The 20,687-nt window shown below is 42.4% G+C and overlaps 1 protein-coding gene across 4 annotated transcripts in view; it reads left to right on the top strand.

The window, feature by feature from the left end:
- Window positions 1–11,014, top strand: part of OTOF (otoferlin) — a 762,055-nt gene extending 751,041 nt beyond the window's left edge. For 2 of the 4 annotated variants that reach the window (XM_030198653.1, XM_030198655.1), the window contains 2 exons: window positions 1,586–1,686; window positions 10,834–11,014. In XM_030198653.1, coding sequence (XP_030054513.1) covers window positions 1,586–1,686; window positions 10,834–11,014 — 282 coding nt within the window. Of the gene's footprint in view, window positions 1–1,585; window positions 1,687–8,007; window positions 8,189–10,833 lie in introns of those variants that run through there. The other 2 variants (XM_030198656.1, XM_030198652.1) reach the window with 1 other exon arrangement.
- The last annotated feature ends 9,673 nt before the right edge of the window (window positions 11,015–20,687 follow it).

Raw genomic sequence — 20,687 nt, 5'->3', positions numbered from 1 at the left:
TTTAAGTATCCTAAAAATCAGATGTGGTGAGTGAAACTATGTGCCTGCTTTTGTTTTGATAATTGGTATAAAGTATGAGAGCAGAATGTATGTGTGTCCTTTGTCCCAGAGTGAAGAGTCTGAAAATTACCCCCTGGGTATTCCTGATGATCCAAATCATATGGTTCAATTTTAGAGATAGCCAAATAGCATAATGTCACTTTTTTTTTTGTAGTGCATCACAAATATTTAGCTGGTCAGATTATCCTTAACAATTTTCCATAGCTATTTGCCTCTGCCCTTAACTGTATTTTTGAGCAGGTAGAGAAACTGAACTTGGTTAAGTCAGTTTCCCTATCTGTCACTAGAGGGAGCTAATGGCAACACGTAAAGGTTATGCGGCCTGGCTGCAGCCCTGTGAGTAAAGTAGGGATTGGAGAGTAGGAGAAGAACCACTAGAGGGAAGGGGAAGGAGAGAGGACACTCAGAAAAAAGAGGGATAGTGTAACCAGGAAGGCAGGTAAGGAGGAAACAGGAGAAGCAATGGAGGAGGGGAACTGAGAAGGAGGGAATTACAAGGAGAAAGGAACACAAGTCTGAAGCAAAGAATGCTGTTTCTTTATAAGCCAAAAAGAGACCCAAGAAATCCAAGAATGGATGTAAGTCATCTGTTTATTATAGATTCAAAATAAAAACACAGATAAAATCAACTCTTCCAGTTGGAGGAGGATGATTTGACATGGCCGTTTTTCGGCAAATGATGCCTGCATCAGGAGTCGATTGCACTAATATGCGGATGACACTATTCAAACAGTAATGTCAACAATATGCAGATGCGATAAAGGATAACAAAACCCTTCCTCAGATGCAAGGTCAAATTTCAAGCTAGCATGCACTGCTGTTATCCTTTATCACATCTGCGTATTGTTCAAATCCTTCATTTGGAAGAGTTGATTTTGTCTGTGGTTTTTATTTTCAATCAGTAATAGAAGACATATCCATTCTTGGACTTCTTGGATCTCTTTTTGGACCACACTTTTGCCTTCAGTGTTATTCATAAGTTAGGACCTTTTTCTCCTATTTCTTTCTTTGCTTCTTTATAAGTTACAAGTTGGAAAGGTCTAGTTCTAGACTGACTATCACAGGCCACACTGGATATAATAGTGCAGTGTCACATATGGTCTTTTAGAAACAAATTCCTACAAACTATTTCTAACTGTAAGACATTATAGTACTGAAGTCCATTAGTAGAACCAAAAGTAATGATTTTCATTAGCAGCTTTACAAGTTGAGTTTTGATACAGGCCCCAATTTTTTATTCAGCAATAAACCGGAAAGACATTTGGCCCCAGTTCATTTCCTGGAGTTTAAAGTGGCCATGATGCCAAAACAAAGAGATCACACTGCTGTCATGAAACTTTCTTGCCAGAGCCAATAGCTAGCTCCTTGAGTAACAGTTCTCCAGTCTCCCAGAACTGCATGAACTACATTAGCTCAACATCATTCCGTTGTTTCCATTGGTAAAGTTCTCACTATCCATACCATCTGCTCATGTGAACAAAACAAGGATATGTAATATCTATATTGCTTTCTCTGCTGCCCCCAGGGTAAAGTTGAAGCTGAGCTGCACCTACTGACAGCAGAAGAAGCTGAGAAGTCTCCTGCTGGCCTGGCTCGTAATGAGCCAGATCCCTTGGAGAAGCCAAAGTAAGTGCCTGTGTCTCCTTTCCATATGCCACCTCCAGCTTGTGTTTGAATTAATCATCAATGCCATCGCAGGAAATTGTATATTTTGAGGCCATAGCCATAATGGGCAGGAATGAATGGGCATAGCTCCTGCCTGTAGGACCCCCTATCTCACCAGGTAGTAGTGTAGTCAGAGGGCTGATTTGCAGTGGGCCTGAGCCCAAGGAGGATGGTCCTGAAGATTCATCTCTTCCTCACCCCCCCTTACCTGCCCGCCACCCCACCGCTCCGCTGCCACCGCAAAAAGAAAAGAAATACCTGAGCTGGCAGGGATCCACAAGTCCCGCCAGCTGAAGACCTCCTCCCCGCAGAAAGAGCACTTAGACCCTGTGCCACTGCCAGCAGTGTCCCAGAATCGCTGACACGGCCAGCCTCCGCACATGTGCGCAAACTGAGCATGCGTGAGGGGTATGGCAGTAGCGGCTCAGGAACACTGCAGCTGACTGCACAGGGTCTTTCTGCTAAGAGGGCTTCGGCTGGTGTGTCGGAGCTTGCAGATCCCCGCCTGCCACGCTAATGGAGCACTGATTTTGGGAGGGCCTGAGCCCAAAATGGGTGGGCCCAAGCTCACCAGTGGCTACACCGCTGTCATCAGAGTAGCAAAGGTAGGCCTGGCGGGGGGGCTACGGTGGGTAAGGTCATGGTTAGGGGCTTCATGTATTCAGGGAAAAAGGGAGGGGGATTGGTATGGGGTAGGGAGGACTCAGCCAGGATCTGTTTAAGATCTGTTGGCCAGTACATGCTGGCGTGGCCCTGGATATTCAGTGCCGATGCTCAGATATAGTCGAGCATTGAATATTGGGGCCTAATTCTGCCCGCTGAGATCAGCATGTAAAAAAAAATGCTGACCACCACTGGCTGCATATTGATCGGCAAACTAATATTAATAGTGCCGCCACACATAGCCAGTGGCGCTGAATGTAGGTATAATGCAGTAACCGCTGCCACCGTTATCCATTTAATTTAGGCCTGCTATTCAACTGGCTTCAACTAAATACAGAGATGCCAAGGGGAAACAGTTTTTGAGAAAATTTTTAGCACATGTCCCCCAGCCCCACCCACTTCACCTCTTAGCTCCACTCCCTGCCTCATCTCTACCCCACAGTCATTCTAGAAAATACCTTATTTATACTAGTGACAATAGGGATGGATGAGAACTACAGGTAACCATTTTGCCTATTCTTCCTGCCATCTCCTCTCACATGTCTTCTTTTAACTTAGCTTCCCCTATCAGTCACTTTCCTTGTCTTAGGTTGTAGAACACTGTACATATTACACTAGACCCTAGAGCACCAAAATAACCAGTATAGGGAAACTAGAACAAGCTGGACTGCTACAGGTCCCTGTACAGGAACTACATGCTTAGCAACTACTACTACTACTACTATTTAGCATTTCTATAGCGCTACAAGGCGTACGCAGCGCTGCACAAACATAGAAGAAAGACAGTCCCTGCTCAAAGAGCTTACAATCTAATAGACAAAAAATAAAGTAAGCAAATCAAATCAATTAATGTGTACAGGAAGGAGGAGAGGAGGGTAGATGGAGGCGAGTGGTTACAAGTGGTTACGAGTCAAAAGCAATGTTAAAGAGGTGGGCTTTCAGTCTAGATTTAAAGGTGGCCAAGGATGGGGCAAGATGTAGGGGCTCAGGAAGTTCATTCCAGGCGTAGGGTGCAGCGAGACAGAAGGTGCAAAGTCTGGAGTTGGCAGTAGTGGAGAAGGGAACAGATAAGAAGGATTTATCCATGGAGCGGAGTGCACGGGAAGGGGTGTCGGGAAGGACGAGTGTGGAGAGATACTGGGGAGCAGCAGAGTGAGTACATTTATAGGTTAGTAGAAGAAGTTTGAACAGGATGCGAAAACGGATAGGGAGCCAGTGAAGCGACTTGAGGAGAGGGGTAGTATGAGTAAAGCGACCCTAGCAGAAGCCGAGACGGGCAGCAGAGTTTTGAACCGACTGGAGAGGGGAGAGGTGACTAAGTGGGAGGCCAGCAAGAAGCAGATTGCAGTAGTCTAAACGAGAGGTGACAAGGGTGTGGATGAGGGTTTTGGTAGAGTGCTCGGAAAGAAAGGGGCGGATTTTACGGATGTTGTAAAGAAAGAAACGACAGGTCTTGGCGATCTGCTGGATATGAGCAGAGAAGGAGAGAGAAGAGTCAAAGATGACCCCAAGGTTTCGAGCTGAGGAGACAGGGAGAATGAGAGAGCCATCAACAGAAATAGAAAACAGGGGGAGTGGGGAGGTGGGTTTGGGGGGAAAAATGAGAAGCTCGGTTTTGGTCATGTTTAATTTCAGGTGGCATTGAGACATCTAGACAGCAATGTCAGACAAGCACGCTGAAACTTTGGTTTGGATGCAAGGCGAGATATCAGGGGTAGAAAGGTAGATTTGGGCGTCATCAGCATAGAGATGGTAGGAAAAGCTATGGGATGAGATTAATGAACCAAGGGAAGAAGTGTAGATAGAAAAGAGGAGGGGACCAAGAACAGAACCCTGAGGTATGCTGACAGGCAGAGGGATAGAAGTAGAAGAGGATCCACCAGAGTGAATACTGAAGGTGCGGAGGGAGAGGTAGGAAGAGAACCAGGAAAGGACAGAGCCCTGGAATCCAAGTGAGGACAGGATATCGAGGAATATGCAAAACATGGACAGACTCTCATCCAACATAGAATAAGTGACCTTACATAACTTAGAAATAAACAGACAGAAAAAAAAACTGAAATGGTAACTTCTGAGAAAGTCAGACTCTGTAAGGAATGCAGTACTGGTAACTGAGAAACAGATATGCATTTCCTTCTGTAGGCTTCAAAGTACAAAAATAGAAAGATGAACTGTTCCCAAAGCTGATCCATTCCAGTTGCCAAAAATTTTAAATAAATGTTTAACTAATTTTTTTATCTTGGCATTTTATTTTTCTAACTAGTTTGGTTCCAGTCTGTCATTTCTACTTTCCTTGTGTGATTCTTCTCCTAAAATAATTTTTCAGCGCCACCTTTCCATTTCTTCCCTCTCTTTCTGTCTTCCCATTGTCCCCACTGTCTTCCTTTCCTTTCCCAGCCTATTCTCCCTGGTGGGCTGGTTCCCTGTTCTAGTTTACACCTATAGGTAAGTCCAGAAGCCTCAGCAACTCTGTAATTGCTCATCACTTCTTTTCTTCTCCTGATACAATGGCTAGGCTAGCCTAAGATCCTCTTACTCGGTTATACAGTGGTCCAGGAAAAAGGAGCCAAAGAATTCAAACAGAGCTGAAGCTTTTTACCAGTCACAATTTCCATCCAAAAGAGGTCTTCTTTCACCATTACTTCAGAGGTCAGGAGAGTCCTCCCCTTGTTCTAGAAACTGTGGAGGCATTTATAAGTCAAAGTTGGTTATGCCATTAAGCATATCTTTGAATGGCTTGTTACGTCTTGCACTTCCCATGGTGAAGTGCCTTCCCTTTGGAAGTAGGCAGTGGTTAAACCAATCTTGAAGAAGTCCTTATTGGACTCAATGGTGCCAGTGAACTATAAGCCCATTTCAAATCTGGGTTATATGGCCAAATTGATGGAGAAGGTAGTACTGTGCCAATTGATAGATCATGTTGAAAAGCAGTGGCAGCATTAAATCCTCACCAATCGAGTTTTAGGATGAGCTATAATACAGAAACTGTACTGACTGCATTGTTAAGCGAGGGCATGCCTCGTTAGCAAGGGCACAGTGGCATTGGCTGTTTCTTCAGACTTGGCAACTGCCTGTGATCTGCTTTATCATCAGCTTTTGTTGTCGAGGCTCCAGATGATTGGGGTCAGTGAAGGAGTTTTGAACTGATTCTTATCTTTTCTGATGGCCATTCTTTCTCAGCCACTGTTGCCTCAAAAGCTTCATCTGCTTTCCCATTAGATGGCTTGCAATTGTTACCACTTCTATATAACATCTTTCTTGCACGTTTGGTATCAATTACTCAGAATGTCAATGTAGGTGTGTTCATTTATCCTGATGATATTCTTCTGGTTGCCTAAACATCTGCTATGTCTCCTGAGGTTTTCTTTTTAGAAGATTGTCTCACAGCAATGGCACACTGGCTTAAGGATCATCCAATGGTCCTTAATATAGATAAAACCACACCGTGCTGGATTTCCGGTCCCCTCAAGCATCCTACTATGAGGCTGGTTTTGTTTGTACATCCAGTGCACATTATTGCCTCTTTTAGGTATTTAGGGGTGATATTTTTTTGTTTATCTTTTGAAGAACAGATATCCTGTGTAGTAAAAAAGGGTTTCTTGCTGCCTTCATTTGATTAGAGATTATTTTGATGAAGCAGCTTAGCATACTCTATTGCATGCTTTGTTGGTTTCTCGGATAGGTTATGGCAGTGTGGCTTATGCAAGTATGATGTGAAGCACGTAAAATACCTCCAGAATACGGCCATTTGGCTGCTTGAGAGGACATGTAGGTTTGATCATGTGACACCATTATTTATGTGCAATCATTAGCTTTCCATTAAGTACAGGATAGAATTTAAAATCTTCACACTAATTATTATAGGCCACCATGAGAGAACTCTTCCATATTTGGCTGCATTAGTCACCCAGTATGATTGAAGGAGATCCCTTAGGTCCTTTGAAGCCTGGAGGTAGGCTATCTTGGCTTTTAGTTTACTTTAACTTGGAGTCTTCAAGTCAAATGTCAGACAAATGCTTAGTAGCAATTATATACAGCAGTAGTAAAGTAGGGCAAATGTTTTAATGCTGTCTTTCAGTAGCTTTTTTCTTGGGAATCATCTATCTGAATAGAGATTCCTGGAGGCAGTACTTTTGCTGCCTTAGGCTATCTGGGGCCCCTCTCCCAGATGGTAAGTGCCTCTGTAAACCCTTCGTCTTTTAGTAGGTAGGGCTCACTAAGCCTGAAAGCACAAAATCCTTGTTATTTGGGGTCTTCCCCAGATGAAACTCTATTGCTGGTTCATTTATCCATGTAGATGTTATAGGACCCTCCTCAGTCTCCTCTTACTCCTTCAAGCTTGATCAGGAATAGGTTCAGCCACTGGATAGGCTCTCTTACTGTTTCCACACTCCTCCTCTTCCCCTGTGCATTGGCTGGGCTAGTCAGTCATTAGCTTCCCTTACATCGGCAGTGCAGTGGCCAAGGAGCAGAAGCCAATGACAACCCCCCCCCCCCCCCCCAGGCTTGGTATTTATATGACCCCAATTTTTCCTCCGTTAGTCTTCCACTGTCAATCTCAGCAGAGGGCCACCCCTTATCCCAGAATAGCTAAGGAAGGAAAAAAGATCTCTGCACTCCTAACAGGGCACAACCTTGGTGTTTCTACACATATTATGGCAATCCTGAAAACCTGACTGGCACGTGTGCTGCCAGGAAAAGGCTGAGGAGCACCGAGCTAAGTACTGAGAATATGATAGATGAGGAATTATTAGAGGTGTGATTTCTGTGAGGAGAGGCTATTCCAGCAGTGCTTCCCACCTTGGTCCTGGAGCCTCACCAAGCAGGTCTGTTTTTGAGGTTATCTTCAATGAATATGAAGGAGGTTCCAAATGTATACAGGTATGTCATGCACATTCATAGTAGACAGCCTGAAAACCAGATCTGCCCATGGAGGGAAGCTTGTGGGCTGCATTGGGAAACATTGCATTGGACCTCAGTTTCACATCTTAGAATGAAGCTACAGAACGCAGAGTGAAACCCAGACAATTGTATGCTTATCAGAAAGGGCTATAGTCCTATTAGAGCAGAAATCACTGCAGGATCATTTTTGCATGGATATGGCTAGGAAAGATATCATGGAGCCAGTGATGATGCCTCAATACAGGGTCTTAGGATCCATGCTAGCTTTTCAGGCCTCATTCTTCTGTGTCAGGTTTGTGATGGAGTAGCAGGGCCCTGTCTTGATGGGGGAGTGGGGGATTAGGGGATTATAGAGCACCTATCTGGAAGCGTGGATACTCTATAAGCATAAGACCGAAGATAACAGGAGGCTTATGGGGGTAATGAAAGCCCCTCTTCCACATATCAGTCTCTGTGATTTGTAGTGTGCAGATTCTCCTTTGATACTAAACATCACAGATTTTCTGCTTTATTTATATTCACTATTTCTTTTCCTTTATGTACTCTCTTTGTGTTTTCTGTTGTATTTCTTTTACCCGCACACCCTTCTTCCCTCTCATTCCCCCTGTCCACTCTGTTGTTCCCGTCCTTTCTCTCCTCCCTTTGTCATCCATTGTTCTTCTTCCTCCCTCCCTCACTTTTTCCTCTGTCCACTCCATTCCTCCTTTCTTACCTTAGTCGGCCAGATACCAGCTTCATTTGGTTTCTGAACCCTCTGAAGTCCATCCGCTACTTCATCTGGCACACGTACCGCTGGCTGATCCTGAAAGTGCTGCTCCTCATCCTTCTGCTGCTCATGGTTGGCCTCTTCCTTTATTCTATGCCAGGTTACCTAGTCAAGAAGATCCTGGGAGCCTGAGAGGACTTTGGTCACTCATGGTACTTTCTCTGCTTCTTTCTCCTTGTGTTCTTTCTTTAGTAACCTTTCTTGGGGTGACACTATTATTATATTCTCTGACTCAGCTCACAGGTAGGGTTGCCAGAAGTCCCATATTAATATAAAGCACTGCCTGTTTGTAATTTATTTTGGAAAAACACCTATCCATATGGAATCCATATGGAATCTGTTCCTTGTTTTTCAGTCTTAATGTTGGCAACCCTACTCAAGAGCTATATCTTGACATGAGATCAAGGATTAAATGCAACAGAAAACACAAGCAGATAAAATAAATCTGACCAGACAGTAATAGAACACCAAAGAGATATCTTACAAACATTGAGGGTTTTATAAGAAAAGATTTTATAAGAAAAGATATGTGGGTGCTTCTTTCACTGTTTCTGTAACTATTATAGCATTTGTCCTTCAGGATCTCCAGAACAATCTCAGCACTCTCTCTGATCCTCAGGCTTCTCAGGCCTGGGTATTCTGCAGAGGCATGAAAGCCTGCAACCTTTCACTCTCCCAAATCACCTAGTTGAGTGGTTGAGAGAGCTGTACTGCAGCAACATTACTGAGCTGGCCAGGGCTAAATGCAAATGTTGCATTTTCTTATATATGAAGATTAAGTAAAAGAAAATAAGATTCAGAAAAGTCTATGGTCATGTCTTACCTATCACAGTTGGCAGTTACAGCTGTATCCTCCTGCACACTTCTTGGAAAAACCTGCTGACATATTTAAAGTTACAGTGTAATAATGCCTGACAAAAGGGGAAATATGGATGTTCCATCTGTATCATGGGGTCCTCAAATTCAGTCCTTGGGCCATCCAGGCCAGTTTAGTTTTGGAGCTATCTACAATGAATATGCATAAGATAAATTTGAATGCATTGCTTCCATTATACACAAATCTATCTCATGGATATTCATTGTGGATATCCTGAAAACCTGACTTGCTGGGTGTCCTGAGTTCTGGGTTGAGAACCCTTGATCTGTATTAGTCTTCATTTAGGCAGTGTTTTATGGGAAGATAAATAAATGGAGCTGTACCTGCAGAAAGTCACCCCTATCTGTGCATCCCTTGGCCCATAAGTGAACAGAGTATTAGCACTTCTGTGAATAAATGTTCACTTATGTACACAAGTGACAACAAAACACCTAGGTGCTATTCTGTAAGGGTGGGCATAAGTGGCATAGTGTGTAAATGCAAAGGGGGCATTCACATGGGATGAGCATGTGAGGGACATGGGCAGTGCTGCCACTTACACATGCCCTTGCCGCTTATAGGCATCCGCAATTACACTAAGAGGCATATTTTCAAAGCACTTAGCCTTCCAAAGTTCCATAGGTTTCTATGGAACTTTGGAAGGCTAAGTACTTTGAAAATATGCCTCTGTCTATGGCTTGTGTAACTGCAGGTGCCCAGATTTTAGGTGGCCCAATACTGGGTTATGCTAGTATTTTGTAATAGAATTTAGGCACCCAAATGCCATTATAGAATAGACTATCACCATGTGGCACTGAGGTGCCTGAAAGGAGATACCCACTTGTAGACTTACTCCCAATGTGTACTCATGCTCTACATCAATTATATTATTGCAGGTATGTTATATCCATGACATGCTTCCTCCCCCCACTTCTAGTAAAGCACAAATATGCTATTATAGATAGATAGATAGATAGATAGATAGATAGATAGATAGATAGATAGATAGATAGATAGATAGATAGATAGATAGATAGATAGATAGATAGATAGATAGATCTAGCAACACATCAGGAGATGTCTTATAGAGAGCCTACCAAGCTAAGTAAGAGTGTGTGTACAAACCCATCTTTTGAGATGGTCCGCTGCTCTCTTCAGTATCATTCTGCAAGAGGATTGGCTACAGACTTGGTAGGGGGTGGACCGTCTTGGTGGTGACAAAGTCCATTAAAATATGTATAAGTATCTTTCTTAAGCACATCCATGAAAAATTCCCACTATGTTATCTTTACTTTTCAACTGTATCTCCACGACAAATGAATTCATACTGGTCTCTCGGGTTGATATTCAAAGTATTTGCTCAGGTAACTTGGCTTTTGAAGAATGCAGCCCACAGACTGGTTAAACTTGGCTGGCCTGCACAGCTGTCATGTCATTTTAGAGACAAAAATGCGTATCGGTTGAAGAACTGCTGTAAACATCTTATCTGGCAAAGATGGCTTCTTATTAATGAGTTTGTTAAATAGCAAGGCTGATAATATCTGTCACCCATGCAGGGCAGTGAGCTCTTTCACCAAGTGTATATAGACACCAAGGGGGGCTTGGTTTATTAAGAATTTTTCCCATCCACGTTGAATGGGAATAAACTCTTGCAAAACTGGGCTCTAGATCTGTATTTCCAGTTCCTTTTCAAAGAAAGGGAAGCCACAGTTTTCTTTGATAATCTGTATGTTTAGGAGACACTGAACCAATGTTTCTTTGCTTGCTGAAATCAGAACAGAGATTATTTTTAAATGTTTAACCAATACTAATTGAGTTGTTCAGAGTGTTTTCTTTTTTCTATTACTAACAACACTAACAACTGACATTTGTTCCTACCTGCACCCTTCTTCTGCTCTCTTCATCATGCTGCCATGGACAGTCGGCCCGACACGTCCTTCATCTGGTTCCTGAACCCGCTTAAGTCCATCAAGTACCTCATCTGCACCCGCTACAAGTGGCTGATCATTAAAATTGTGGTGGCTTTGCTGCTTCTGGCCATGGTGGCCCTCTTCCTCTACAGCATGCCCGGCTACATGGTCAAGAAGCTGCTAGGAGCATGAGGGTGACACCAGCAAGTCGACTCACTGGAAACAGCCCTGATCCTCTGACTCTCTCCCCTGGTTCTCAACAGAACTCTTATAAGGGGTTTGACAGCATATTTTCTGTATATTTGAATCTTTTCTCCTAAGGTGGAGGAAGCTTGGGGGTATTTTTTTCTGTAGGGGGAGGAATAACAATATAAAACCAAGGGAATAGGAGGATGAGGGGCGTATTTTTCTTAATAGACTCAATAGTCTGATATGCTGCCTCCACATTCCATGCCACGGTGGCATACTCTCATTTGGAGACTTTAAAAAGATGTGCATACTCTGTTTAAAATATGGTGATTTTTCTTTTTTTGTTCCCAACTAGGTAAGATTTTATCATTTGCTATATTTATTGGCTTATGTTATTTTTGCTGTTTGATTTCTTTCCGTTTTGATTGCTACCCATCATGAACAGGCCACATCTAGTGTACCAGGGATGAACAAGATACAGGAGGACCAAATAGCTATACGTCTAAAAGGACAGGATAAGCCGGTCTTGGTTTTGTTTTCATTGCATGCATGGACTTCAGCAATTAGAACTACCCTGGGAATAAAACCAGCACTGATTGTCCCTTTTGACATACAGCAATATGGTCACCGTAGCAATTTATTGATTGATATCAGCTTTCAGTAACATAGAGGCATATCTTCAAAGTTTCTATATAACTTTGTAAGCCTAAGTGCTTTGAAAACGAGCCCATAGCTTACAGCTAGGGGAAAATAGGCAGGTAATGATACTGAGCAACAGCTATCACAATGCTAGTAGGTTAATGCCCAGCAGAGTTGTTCTCCCCATACTACATATATGATGACAATAGATGACATTCAGTGTGCACACAGAAGGCACTAACTTGATTCAAACACCCAAGATGCTGTGGAACTGATAAATCATAAAGAGCTAAGGGTGGATCTAAGCCTCAAAGGATATACAAGTGACTAGGAGACTGACTGGCTTGAGCTGGAAAAGCCTGACAATCCACTTTCTTGCTGCAGCAACCCCACTTAGGTTCTCTCCATTCATTTGATATTAGGTCACAGTTGCCTATGGAGCTCATTTTCAAAGCACTTAAGACTTACAAAGTCCCATAGGTTACTATGGGGTCCTTTTACTAAGCTGCAGCAAAACGTGGCCTGTGGTAGTGTAGGCACCTATTTTTGGCACATGCGAGCCAGTTTTTACCGTCAAGGGGGGTGCGCTAGCCTTGCAGTAATCTCATTTTGGCACATACTACACGCACGTAGAGCCTACCACGCCTTTGTTAAAGGGCCCTTATGTAACTTTGTAAGTCTGAGTGCTTTGAAAATACGCCTCCACATTTCTTAGGAGAGGCAGGAAAACAGGTCAAGATCCTGTACTTTCACCTTTAGCACACACGGAATTGTCTCTTGAAGAGGGAAAGGCTAGGGATATCTGCTGAGAATTTATTTGTAAGCTTCCCAAAATTAGAAAGCAGAGCTCTGTGGTATAAGCAGCCGCTACCTCCTGCAGTTTGCTTGATTCCTATACTTTATACCTTCCATCGTGCATCAGAATGGTTTACAACAATCGAAGAAAAAAGGATAGCAAAGAACAAGGGACAGCACACTCTCCCCCTCATTCTAGAGCAGGTCACCTAAAGTTTAGCACCAATTGCATGACTAACTTATAGACTACTAGCACTTACATGCGTACCTGTGTACCTGTAACAGTCACACTTGTACGTTCTAGTTGCATGCTCACCAGTATTCTAGAACATACGTGCACAACTGCCTTTGCACATAAATACAAGGGGGCATTCACAGGGGGAGGAGCATGGGTGGGGCCAAAATTTACACACTTACCCTGGATTCTATATATCATGCCCCAAATTTTATTCCCATCTCTGTTGCATGCACAAATAAATTTGCTAATGAGCTTGGAAACATCAGTAATTGGGTGCAGGGCCGCCGAAAGACACAGCCAGGCCCGGGGCAGAACCGTCCCCACCCCCACCTGGGCTGCTACACCACACCCTCCATACTCGGGCCGCCCCCTACGTTCGAGCTGCCGCCCACCCCCTTACCTTAGTATGTGAGTCAGTCCCTCGGTCTGCCATCTCCTCTCCTGCTCATGCGTGCCGGGACCTGGATGATTGCATTAATGCGATATCGTGTCAATGCAATCATCCGGGTCCCCGCATGCATGCAGGATCAGGAGAGACAGACCTGGAAGAAGCAAGCTTGCTGGCGCCGGGCCCACCTGCCTAGAGACCAGGCCTGGGGAAATTTGCCCCCCCCCCCCCTTGGTGGCCCTGATTGGCTGCTAACAACCAATTAATGATGTTAATTGGCAGTCTTTAAAATGTGTGTGTGCATCGTGCTGTGCGCTATTCTAGAAAGTACATCACCCAACTTCAATCACACGTATCTGAAAAGCCAGCAATTCAAAACATTCTGTGTGGATTTGTAGAATTCACCCGAAGGGCGACTAAGTTGGTAGTCAGCATTTACATCTACTTTTAGCATATGTAAGTACGGTGGCTCAAACATTGGCATGGTATCTGTGCCAAATACTATTCTATATAGGGTGCGCTATCTTTATAGAATAGCACATAGCACTCCAGTTTTTTGGTGCTGAATTTTCTGTACCATTTATTGAATTCTCTCCTTAACTTACAAAACACTGCAAGTTATGCAGAAAACTATCACATTTAGGAATGTGCATTTATACCTGCTATTGACATGGTGTAAAGTGTGCATGTCTAAATTTCAGCACACTGATGCCGACTTATACAATAGGCTCAGAGCCTGCATAATTTGGGTGCCTCAGGGGTCCTTTTACTAAACTGCGGCAGTAGGGGGCCTGCGCTGACATCAGCGAATGGGTTTTTTTTTAAAGAAATGGCCGTGCGGCAAGTGAAGCACTTGCCATACGACCATTTTGGGAGGGAGCACTTAGCGCCACCCATTGAGGTGGCAATAAGGCCCCACACTAACCCGGCAGTAATCAGGTAGCGCGTGGCACTGCCCGATTACCACTGGGTAAACACCAGTGCTACAAGCACAAAAATATTTTTGCTTGTAGCATCAGAAATGGCACGCGCTGGGGGTGGGAACTACCGCTGGGCTGCTGCGGTTGCCCGGCAGTATTTCTGGTTTAGCAAGCAGTAAGCCTGTGTTGGGCTTACTGCCACTTTGTAAAAGACCCCCTCAGTTAGTTATAGAATTACATAACTTGATCACCAGGTCAAGAGGTTTAGGTGGCACCTACTTCTCTTTACTAGCATTATAACCAGAGGTACTTGCCTAACATATAATATTGTATAAGTTACCTGCGTAAGTCTGAGTTCTGCCCAGGCTCTGCCCATGTGTACGTCTGCCCATAAAATACATGCTATGTAAGAAACAAACATATTTGCTAAATATCGCATAGGCAGAAGAATTCTGGCAGACACATGCATATGTGCCATGATTCTAATGACCAGTGCATAATTGGCATGTCACTTTTCACGCATACTTTATAGAATATGGATTGGTGTGATGAACAGACACATCCACTTCTATGCTCTCTTTTCTAATTCCCAGTCTTAGTTCAGCAGCACTGACTGTATTGATTAAAAAGCACTGCCAGAAAATAAGGCCGGAGAGAAGAAGAGTGATCAGGTGATATATGGACGTTCACATTCAAACAAGTTCTGTACAGCACACAATTATAAAGCACTGAACAACAAACTATCCCCATGAGCTTTATACCTTCTTCAAGAGCAGTTTTCATGGAGTCTATATAGCTAGCAGGTACTGAGTGATGAAAGGACAAAGCAAAGATAATGTAGCAGTGGGGAAGGCTAATCAGATTTCCAGGCCTGATTGTTGGCCTTTAGTTCTAATTCTGTGGACGCTCTCATGTCATTCAGAGTATTAACCTTTCGTTGCACTAGATTAAGGAACTTCCTTTCTCCCAATATCAGCTGTTGTTTTGGAATTTTTTTTAAATAAGGTTGGAAGACACCTTAAAATGTGAACGTTAGAGCTATTTATACTACAGTAACAGATGCTAAGTAAACAGCAGGTACAGTTTAACATAAACTTTACAATTTTGTTAACAGCATAACAATAGTAAAATAACCAAATATAAACATAAATACAATCAATGAAGTAAACTTGGACATGGCAAAATAAAACCTAATAATAGGTCTAACGTGAAACAATATCAGAAATATACACATTTAACAGCACTGTATAACATAAGATAAATGTCAGCATAATACAAATGATACCATAATCGACAGAGGAACATTCAAGTAGCATAGATATACGATGTCAGCATAATATTAATGAAACACCTAATTAACACGCTTTAGAATATTCAAATAACATGGATATGATGCTAATGCTGTTCTTACAATACAATGAAACATCTTACTATGTAGCTGAGGGGCCAAGTGCAGATATACAGATGGTGACAAGACGGGTAGTAAAAACTCAATTGGGATATATAGATGGATGGCTAAACTGAAGGTACATTATAAGTACAGTTAAACAAGATATTACAATTTTGAAGAAAAGCTGCCCAATTTAAATTCCCAGCAGGCCCAAATTTAGGCATAGCAACATAAACAAATGCCTAAGGAGCAAACCTTCCAAAGCACCGAATACCCGAGTTTAAAAGAAGTTTGCCTCTGCTTGCTTTAGGGTCATGTAGCAGTAGCCATGTAAAAGGGGCACTACCTCATTTTCAATCTCTTAGATGACTCTTGGTCTCTGGGTGATAGGTCTGGTTTGCAGGATAACCAGCTTAATTCTTGTCCAAATGACATGCAGATATGCATAATGAGTTTTAATGTAAAATCCTTTAATCCACTTTGGAAATAAGTCTGTAGGCCATGGAGTATATATTTTCATAAGTGTTCTTTACTGCATGTATGTGTATATGTAATACCCATTTCTCTCTCCCTCCCCTCCTGTCCCCCTCCACTATCATTCCTGTTAGTGTCCCCTTTTTATTCTTCTCTTTCCTCCTTCCAAAAGCCCTCCCCGATGGTCTCTGTATTTTTCTCAGTGGTCTCGGCCTCCTCTCCCCCTCCTCAAAAAAACCTCATTTGGTCTTTTGCTCCTTTCCCCCTCCACTTCCTCAGTTTCCAATTCATATCCCACTGGCTTTTCTTCATTTCCTGGGTCAGTGGGTTCAGGAAAGTCTACTGATGCCTGGGAATTTCCATGAGCCATGGTGCTGTGGCCTTTGTCCTCTTTGCTTCAATCAACAGGGCTGGAAAACCCTGTTGGCCACTCCTTCGGCACCCAAAAGGCTCCACTGTGTTAGAGAAGGGTCTCACATGAGAGTTACTATGTTTGCATTTCACAGATCCCCATGTTGATTCTTTACTCAAAGTCAACTAAAGACAATCTCACAGCAGGGGCATACCTTGTAATCTGACACTGCAGAGGGCCACATGACCTGTATAATCTTCAACAATGTGTCAGAGAGCCTATTACCATATTGGGATCCTAGGCAATTGCTCTTGTTGACCTCTTCCTTTTTTGGCACTATGCAGTCCTAAAAATGAGTTTCGTATACCAGATGAGCATCCTTACTATCTCTAGAGGCTATTTATTTTTAAAAGCCAGGTATTCCTTGCTTCCACTTAACTCCTTCCACTCATCACTCATCAACACCAGTTAGGTGTTTTTAAAGCAGGAACTCAGACAGAGTGAACTGGTGTTTTGGGGAACCCAAATGATTGCTTAACTGGAACTTTGGTGTTAGCTTTATCACTTCTGCTTTTAAAAAGTAAATTGGGAATATTGTTTTTATTTGCCATTCACTCCTTTGATCTTCTATTTCTAGAAATAAGTTTTGGAGTGAATGGGAGGTACTGTCATAGTAACTCCAATCTATCTCAAAATAGAGCTAAAGAAAAAAACAACCTAACAGTATTAACATCAACTCCTGCTTCAGCAACCAGTGCCGCTGACCTATGGGAAGCAAAGCAAGAGCATGAGCAGATTTGAGGAAGCCAGGATGACTAGATAAAACCAATTCATGAGGGATATGTCTGGTTTTTATTCTTTGTCCCAATATATTGTGGTTACCCTGAGAAAATCAAGATTGCATGTAATTGCAGACAGTGGGACAAACAATCATGCCTGGCACCAACTCACCTATCCCTGATGGCCCAGAATTATTTGATAAACATAAGCACTCTTCAAATTACCATGTTTATGTTTATTAAAATGTTGAAAAAAATCGCCCTTATTGCAAAGCAAAGTTTGGTGTGCATCTTCTGTGGAACTATAGTGCATTTGGTTTATAGTTATGTACAATTTTTGTGTTGGGATAGTTTTGATATTTTAATTTTTAAATTCCATTTCTTATTCTCATTTGCTTGTGAACAAACCCTTTCCCATTTGCACTAATTTTAAGTTTTGGACTTTATAAAAAATTCTTTGTAAGTTTTGCAATGAGTGAATTAATTTATGGTTTTGCTTTTTTCGCTCTTTTTTGTGTGTTTTGTGTTTGTATTTTGACATTATGCTATTTTTCTTTACCAATAAATTGTACTGACTCCATTGATCCAACCAGTCGACCCAATACTAGTCTTGCATGGATGCTGAATCTGATACGCTTTCTCTGTGTTCTGATATGGCAACAGTACCGCTGACATTGCTGTGGGCTTCTGTTGGCTTGCATTCTCCTGGTTTTTATAGCACATATGATCTATACTGTGCCTGGAATCATCAATGAGAAACTGATAAACTCTGATAGACAGATGAATAGACTGATCAACACAGATCAACACATTGTAACTCAAAGTCAGGAATGGATCAGGAAACTAATGTATGATTACTTCAACCAGCAGGCACTGCATTGAGAAGAGACTGAATTAGGTGATATTGCATTCCAGGCTAAAAGTGGGTATAGAAATTCTACCAAAAGAAGTGACCATAAAACCTGGAAAACTGACGGTATGGTCTATATGTGTATCTTGCTCAATCTGGTAGGCAGTTAACTACTCAAAGAACTAATGAGTTGTACTACAGTTATTGATATTTGTGGCATATCCGTTATTAATGTATATAGTTGGTGTACTGTAGAAAAGAAACATCACATAGGGTCTATTTCCTAAGCTGTTTAAGTTACTTAAGTCCCCTTTTACAAAGGTGTGCTAGCATTTCAGCATGTACTAAAAATAGGTGTGCACTATATGTTAGAGACAGCCATATATTTTTATGAGGGTCTCTAGCATTTAGTACATGCTAAAAATGCTAGCACGCCTTTGTAAAGGACCCTCTTAGAGTGGGAATTCTCACATGCCAATAGTTAACAGCACCTTGACAGCATTCATGCACTGTACAGTCAAATCAGAGTTACCACGTTAACTGCTGTGAATTCTGTCATGTTAATGTTGCCTCAAGAAGTATACCTAAATGCATCACATATTATCTACAATACAATTACCCCAAGGTTCTACATATGGCATCCAAAATTGCATGCACAAATTTGGGCATGCACCCGATATGTGCACGCACTTCCATTGAGTAATGAGCCAATAACTAGCAATAATTGGGTGCTAACAACAAATTATTTTTCATTAGCTCCAATTAGGATTTGCGCACAAATCTTGCAAAGTGCTATTCTATAAAGATGTGCATTAAAATTTTTGTAGCATGCAACTGAAAAGGGGGTGTGCCCATGGAAGGGGCATGGGTGGGTCGGGGTGTTCACTAAAGAAGCACACAGTATTATAGAATTTGGGGGATCTGCATCTAACCAGGTTTCACGCCTAACTCGGAGCGCCGTTTACATTCTAGCACTCAGCATGCATTTACTGAATCTACTCCTAAAATTGGAGTAGTGACATTTGCTCTGCATTAACTACCCAGCAAAATTCTGGGAATACCCCTAGCCATTAACAAAGAGATTTTGCAGTTATCACATGTTAATTTTGACAATTACCACGTGGCAGATGCAAAGTCTTAGTGCAGCTTACTGAATATGCCCCACAGGACTCAACTGGTTTCTTTCTCCCAGCACTTTAAATTAGGGCTACAGTTGCCCACATATATGATATTTTATGTTAACAAATTTGTCTGACAAACTCCTTAGAAGAGAGAGAGAAGCAGATCCAAATATATAAATATATATATATATGGTCTACTGTCCAAAAATCAAAACAGTATATATAGCTGTTAATAAGTAAAAATAGGAAGGAAAAAGCCTGAAAGAGCTCCAAGTCATCCAACTTATAGAGCTAAGCTGATCAAATCATGATCCACTCTTCATCGGCCAAAAAAAAACTTCCTCATGATTTAAACATAACAGTGTTCATTATCAGTAATAAGCCAATCCAAAACATTTCTCAAAAAGACACACTTAACTTGGAAAGCGTCCCAGCCAGCTCCTAAGTTGTCAATTGAAATCAGACTATTTAATAAGAATATAAGCATTGCCATACTGAAGGTCCATCAAGCCCAGTATCCTGTTTCCAACAGTGGCCAATCCAGGTCACAAGTACCTAGCAAGATCCCAAAAACAGTAAAACAGATTTTATGTCACTTACCCTACAAATAAGCAGTGGATTTTCCCAAGTCCATCTTAATAATGGCTTATGGACTTTTGGGAAATGATCCAAACCTTTTTTAAACCCTGCTAAGCTAACTGCTTTTTACCACATTCTCTGGCAACAAATTCCAGAGTTTATTTACATATTGACTGAAAAATATTTTCTATGGTTTGTTTTAAACATACTACTTAGTAGCTTCATTGCATGCTCACTAGTCCTAGTATTTTTGGAAAGAGTACATAAACAATTCACATCTACCCATTCCACTCTACTCCGTATACTATAGACCTCTATCATATCTTCCCCTCAGCTGTCTCTTCTCCAAGCTTGAAGAGCCCTAGCTGCTTTAGCCTTTCCTCATAGGGAAGTCATTCCATCTCCTTTATTATTTTTGTCGCTCTTCTCTGTACCTTTCCTAATTCTGCTTTTTTTCAGATGTAGTGACCAGAAAGGCACACACTATTTGAGGTGTAGTCACACTATGGAACAATACAAAGGCATTATAACATTCTCATTTATGTTTCCCATTCTTTTCCTAATAATTCATAACATTCTGTTTGCTTTCTTAGCCACCGCTGCACACTGAGCAGAGGGTTTCATTGTATCATTAACGATGACACCTAGATCCTCCAAATGTGGAACCTTTCTTCACATATCTATAATATAATTTGGGTTCCTCTTTCCCACATGCATCACTTTGCACTTGCTCACATTAAACGTCATCTACCATTGGAATGCCCAGTCTTCCAGACTCGTAAGCAGGGGCATAGCTACGTGGGGCCATGGGGGCATGGGCCCCCACAGATTAAGCCCTTCCCCCCCTCTACATTTGACCCCCCCACAGCTGCCATCTCCCCCCCCCCCCCCGCCGCGGCGCCAGGTACCTTTGCTGACGGGGGTCCCCAACCCCCGCCAGCCGAAGAGACTCCGGCGTCTTCGCTGTGTGATGATCTGTTTCTGACACCTTACGTCCTGCATGCACGTCCTGCACAGGGCTACATACAGGACGGGCATGGCACAGGACGTCAGGAGTTCGAAACAGATCATCACACAGCGAAGGCGCCAGAGTTGACCAGCGCTGAAAAAGACTCTTTGGCTGGCGAGCGGTTGGGGACCCCCGCCAGCAA

The sequence above is a fragment of the Microcaecilia unicolor genome, chromosome 3, assembly GCF_901765095.1.
Source record: "Microcaecilia unicolor chromosome 3, aMicUni1.1, whole genome shotgun sequence".
Lineage (NCBI taxonomy): Eukaryota > Metazoa > Chordata > Amphibia > Gymnophiona > Siphonopidae > Microcaecilia > Microcaecilia unicolor.
Note: the sequence above shows the minus strand (reverse complement) of the source record. Positions and strands in the feature narration are given on the sequence as shown.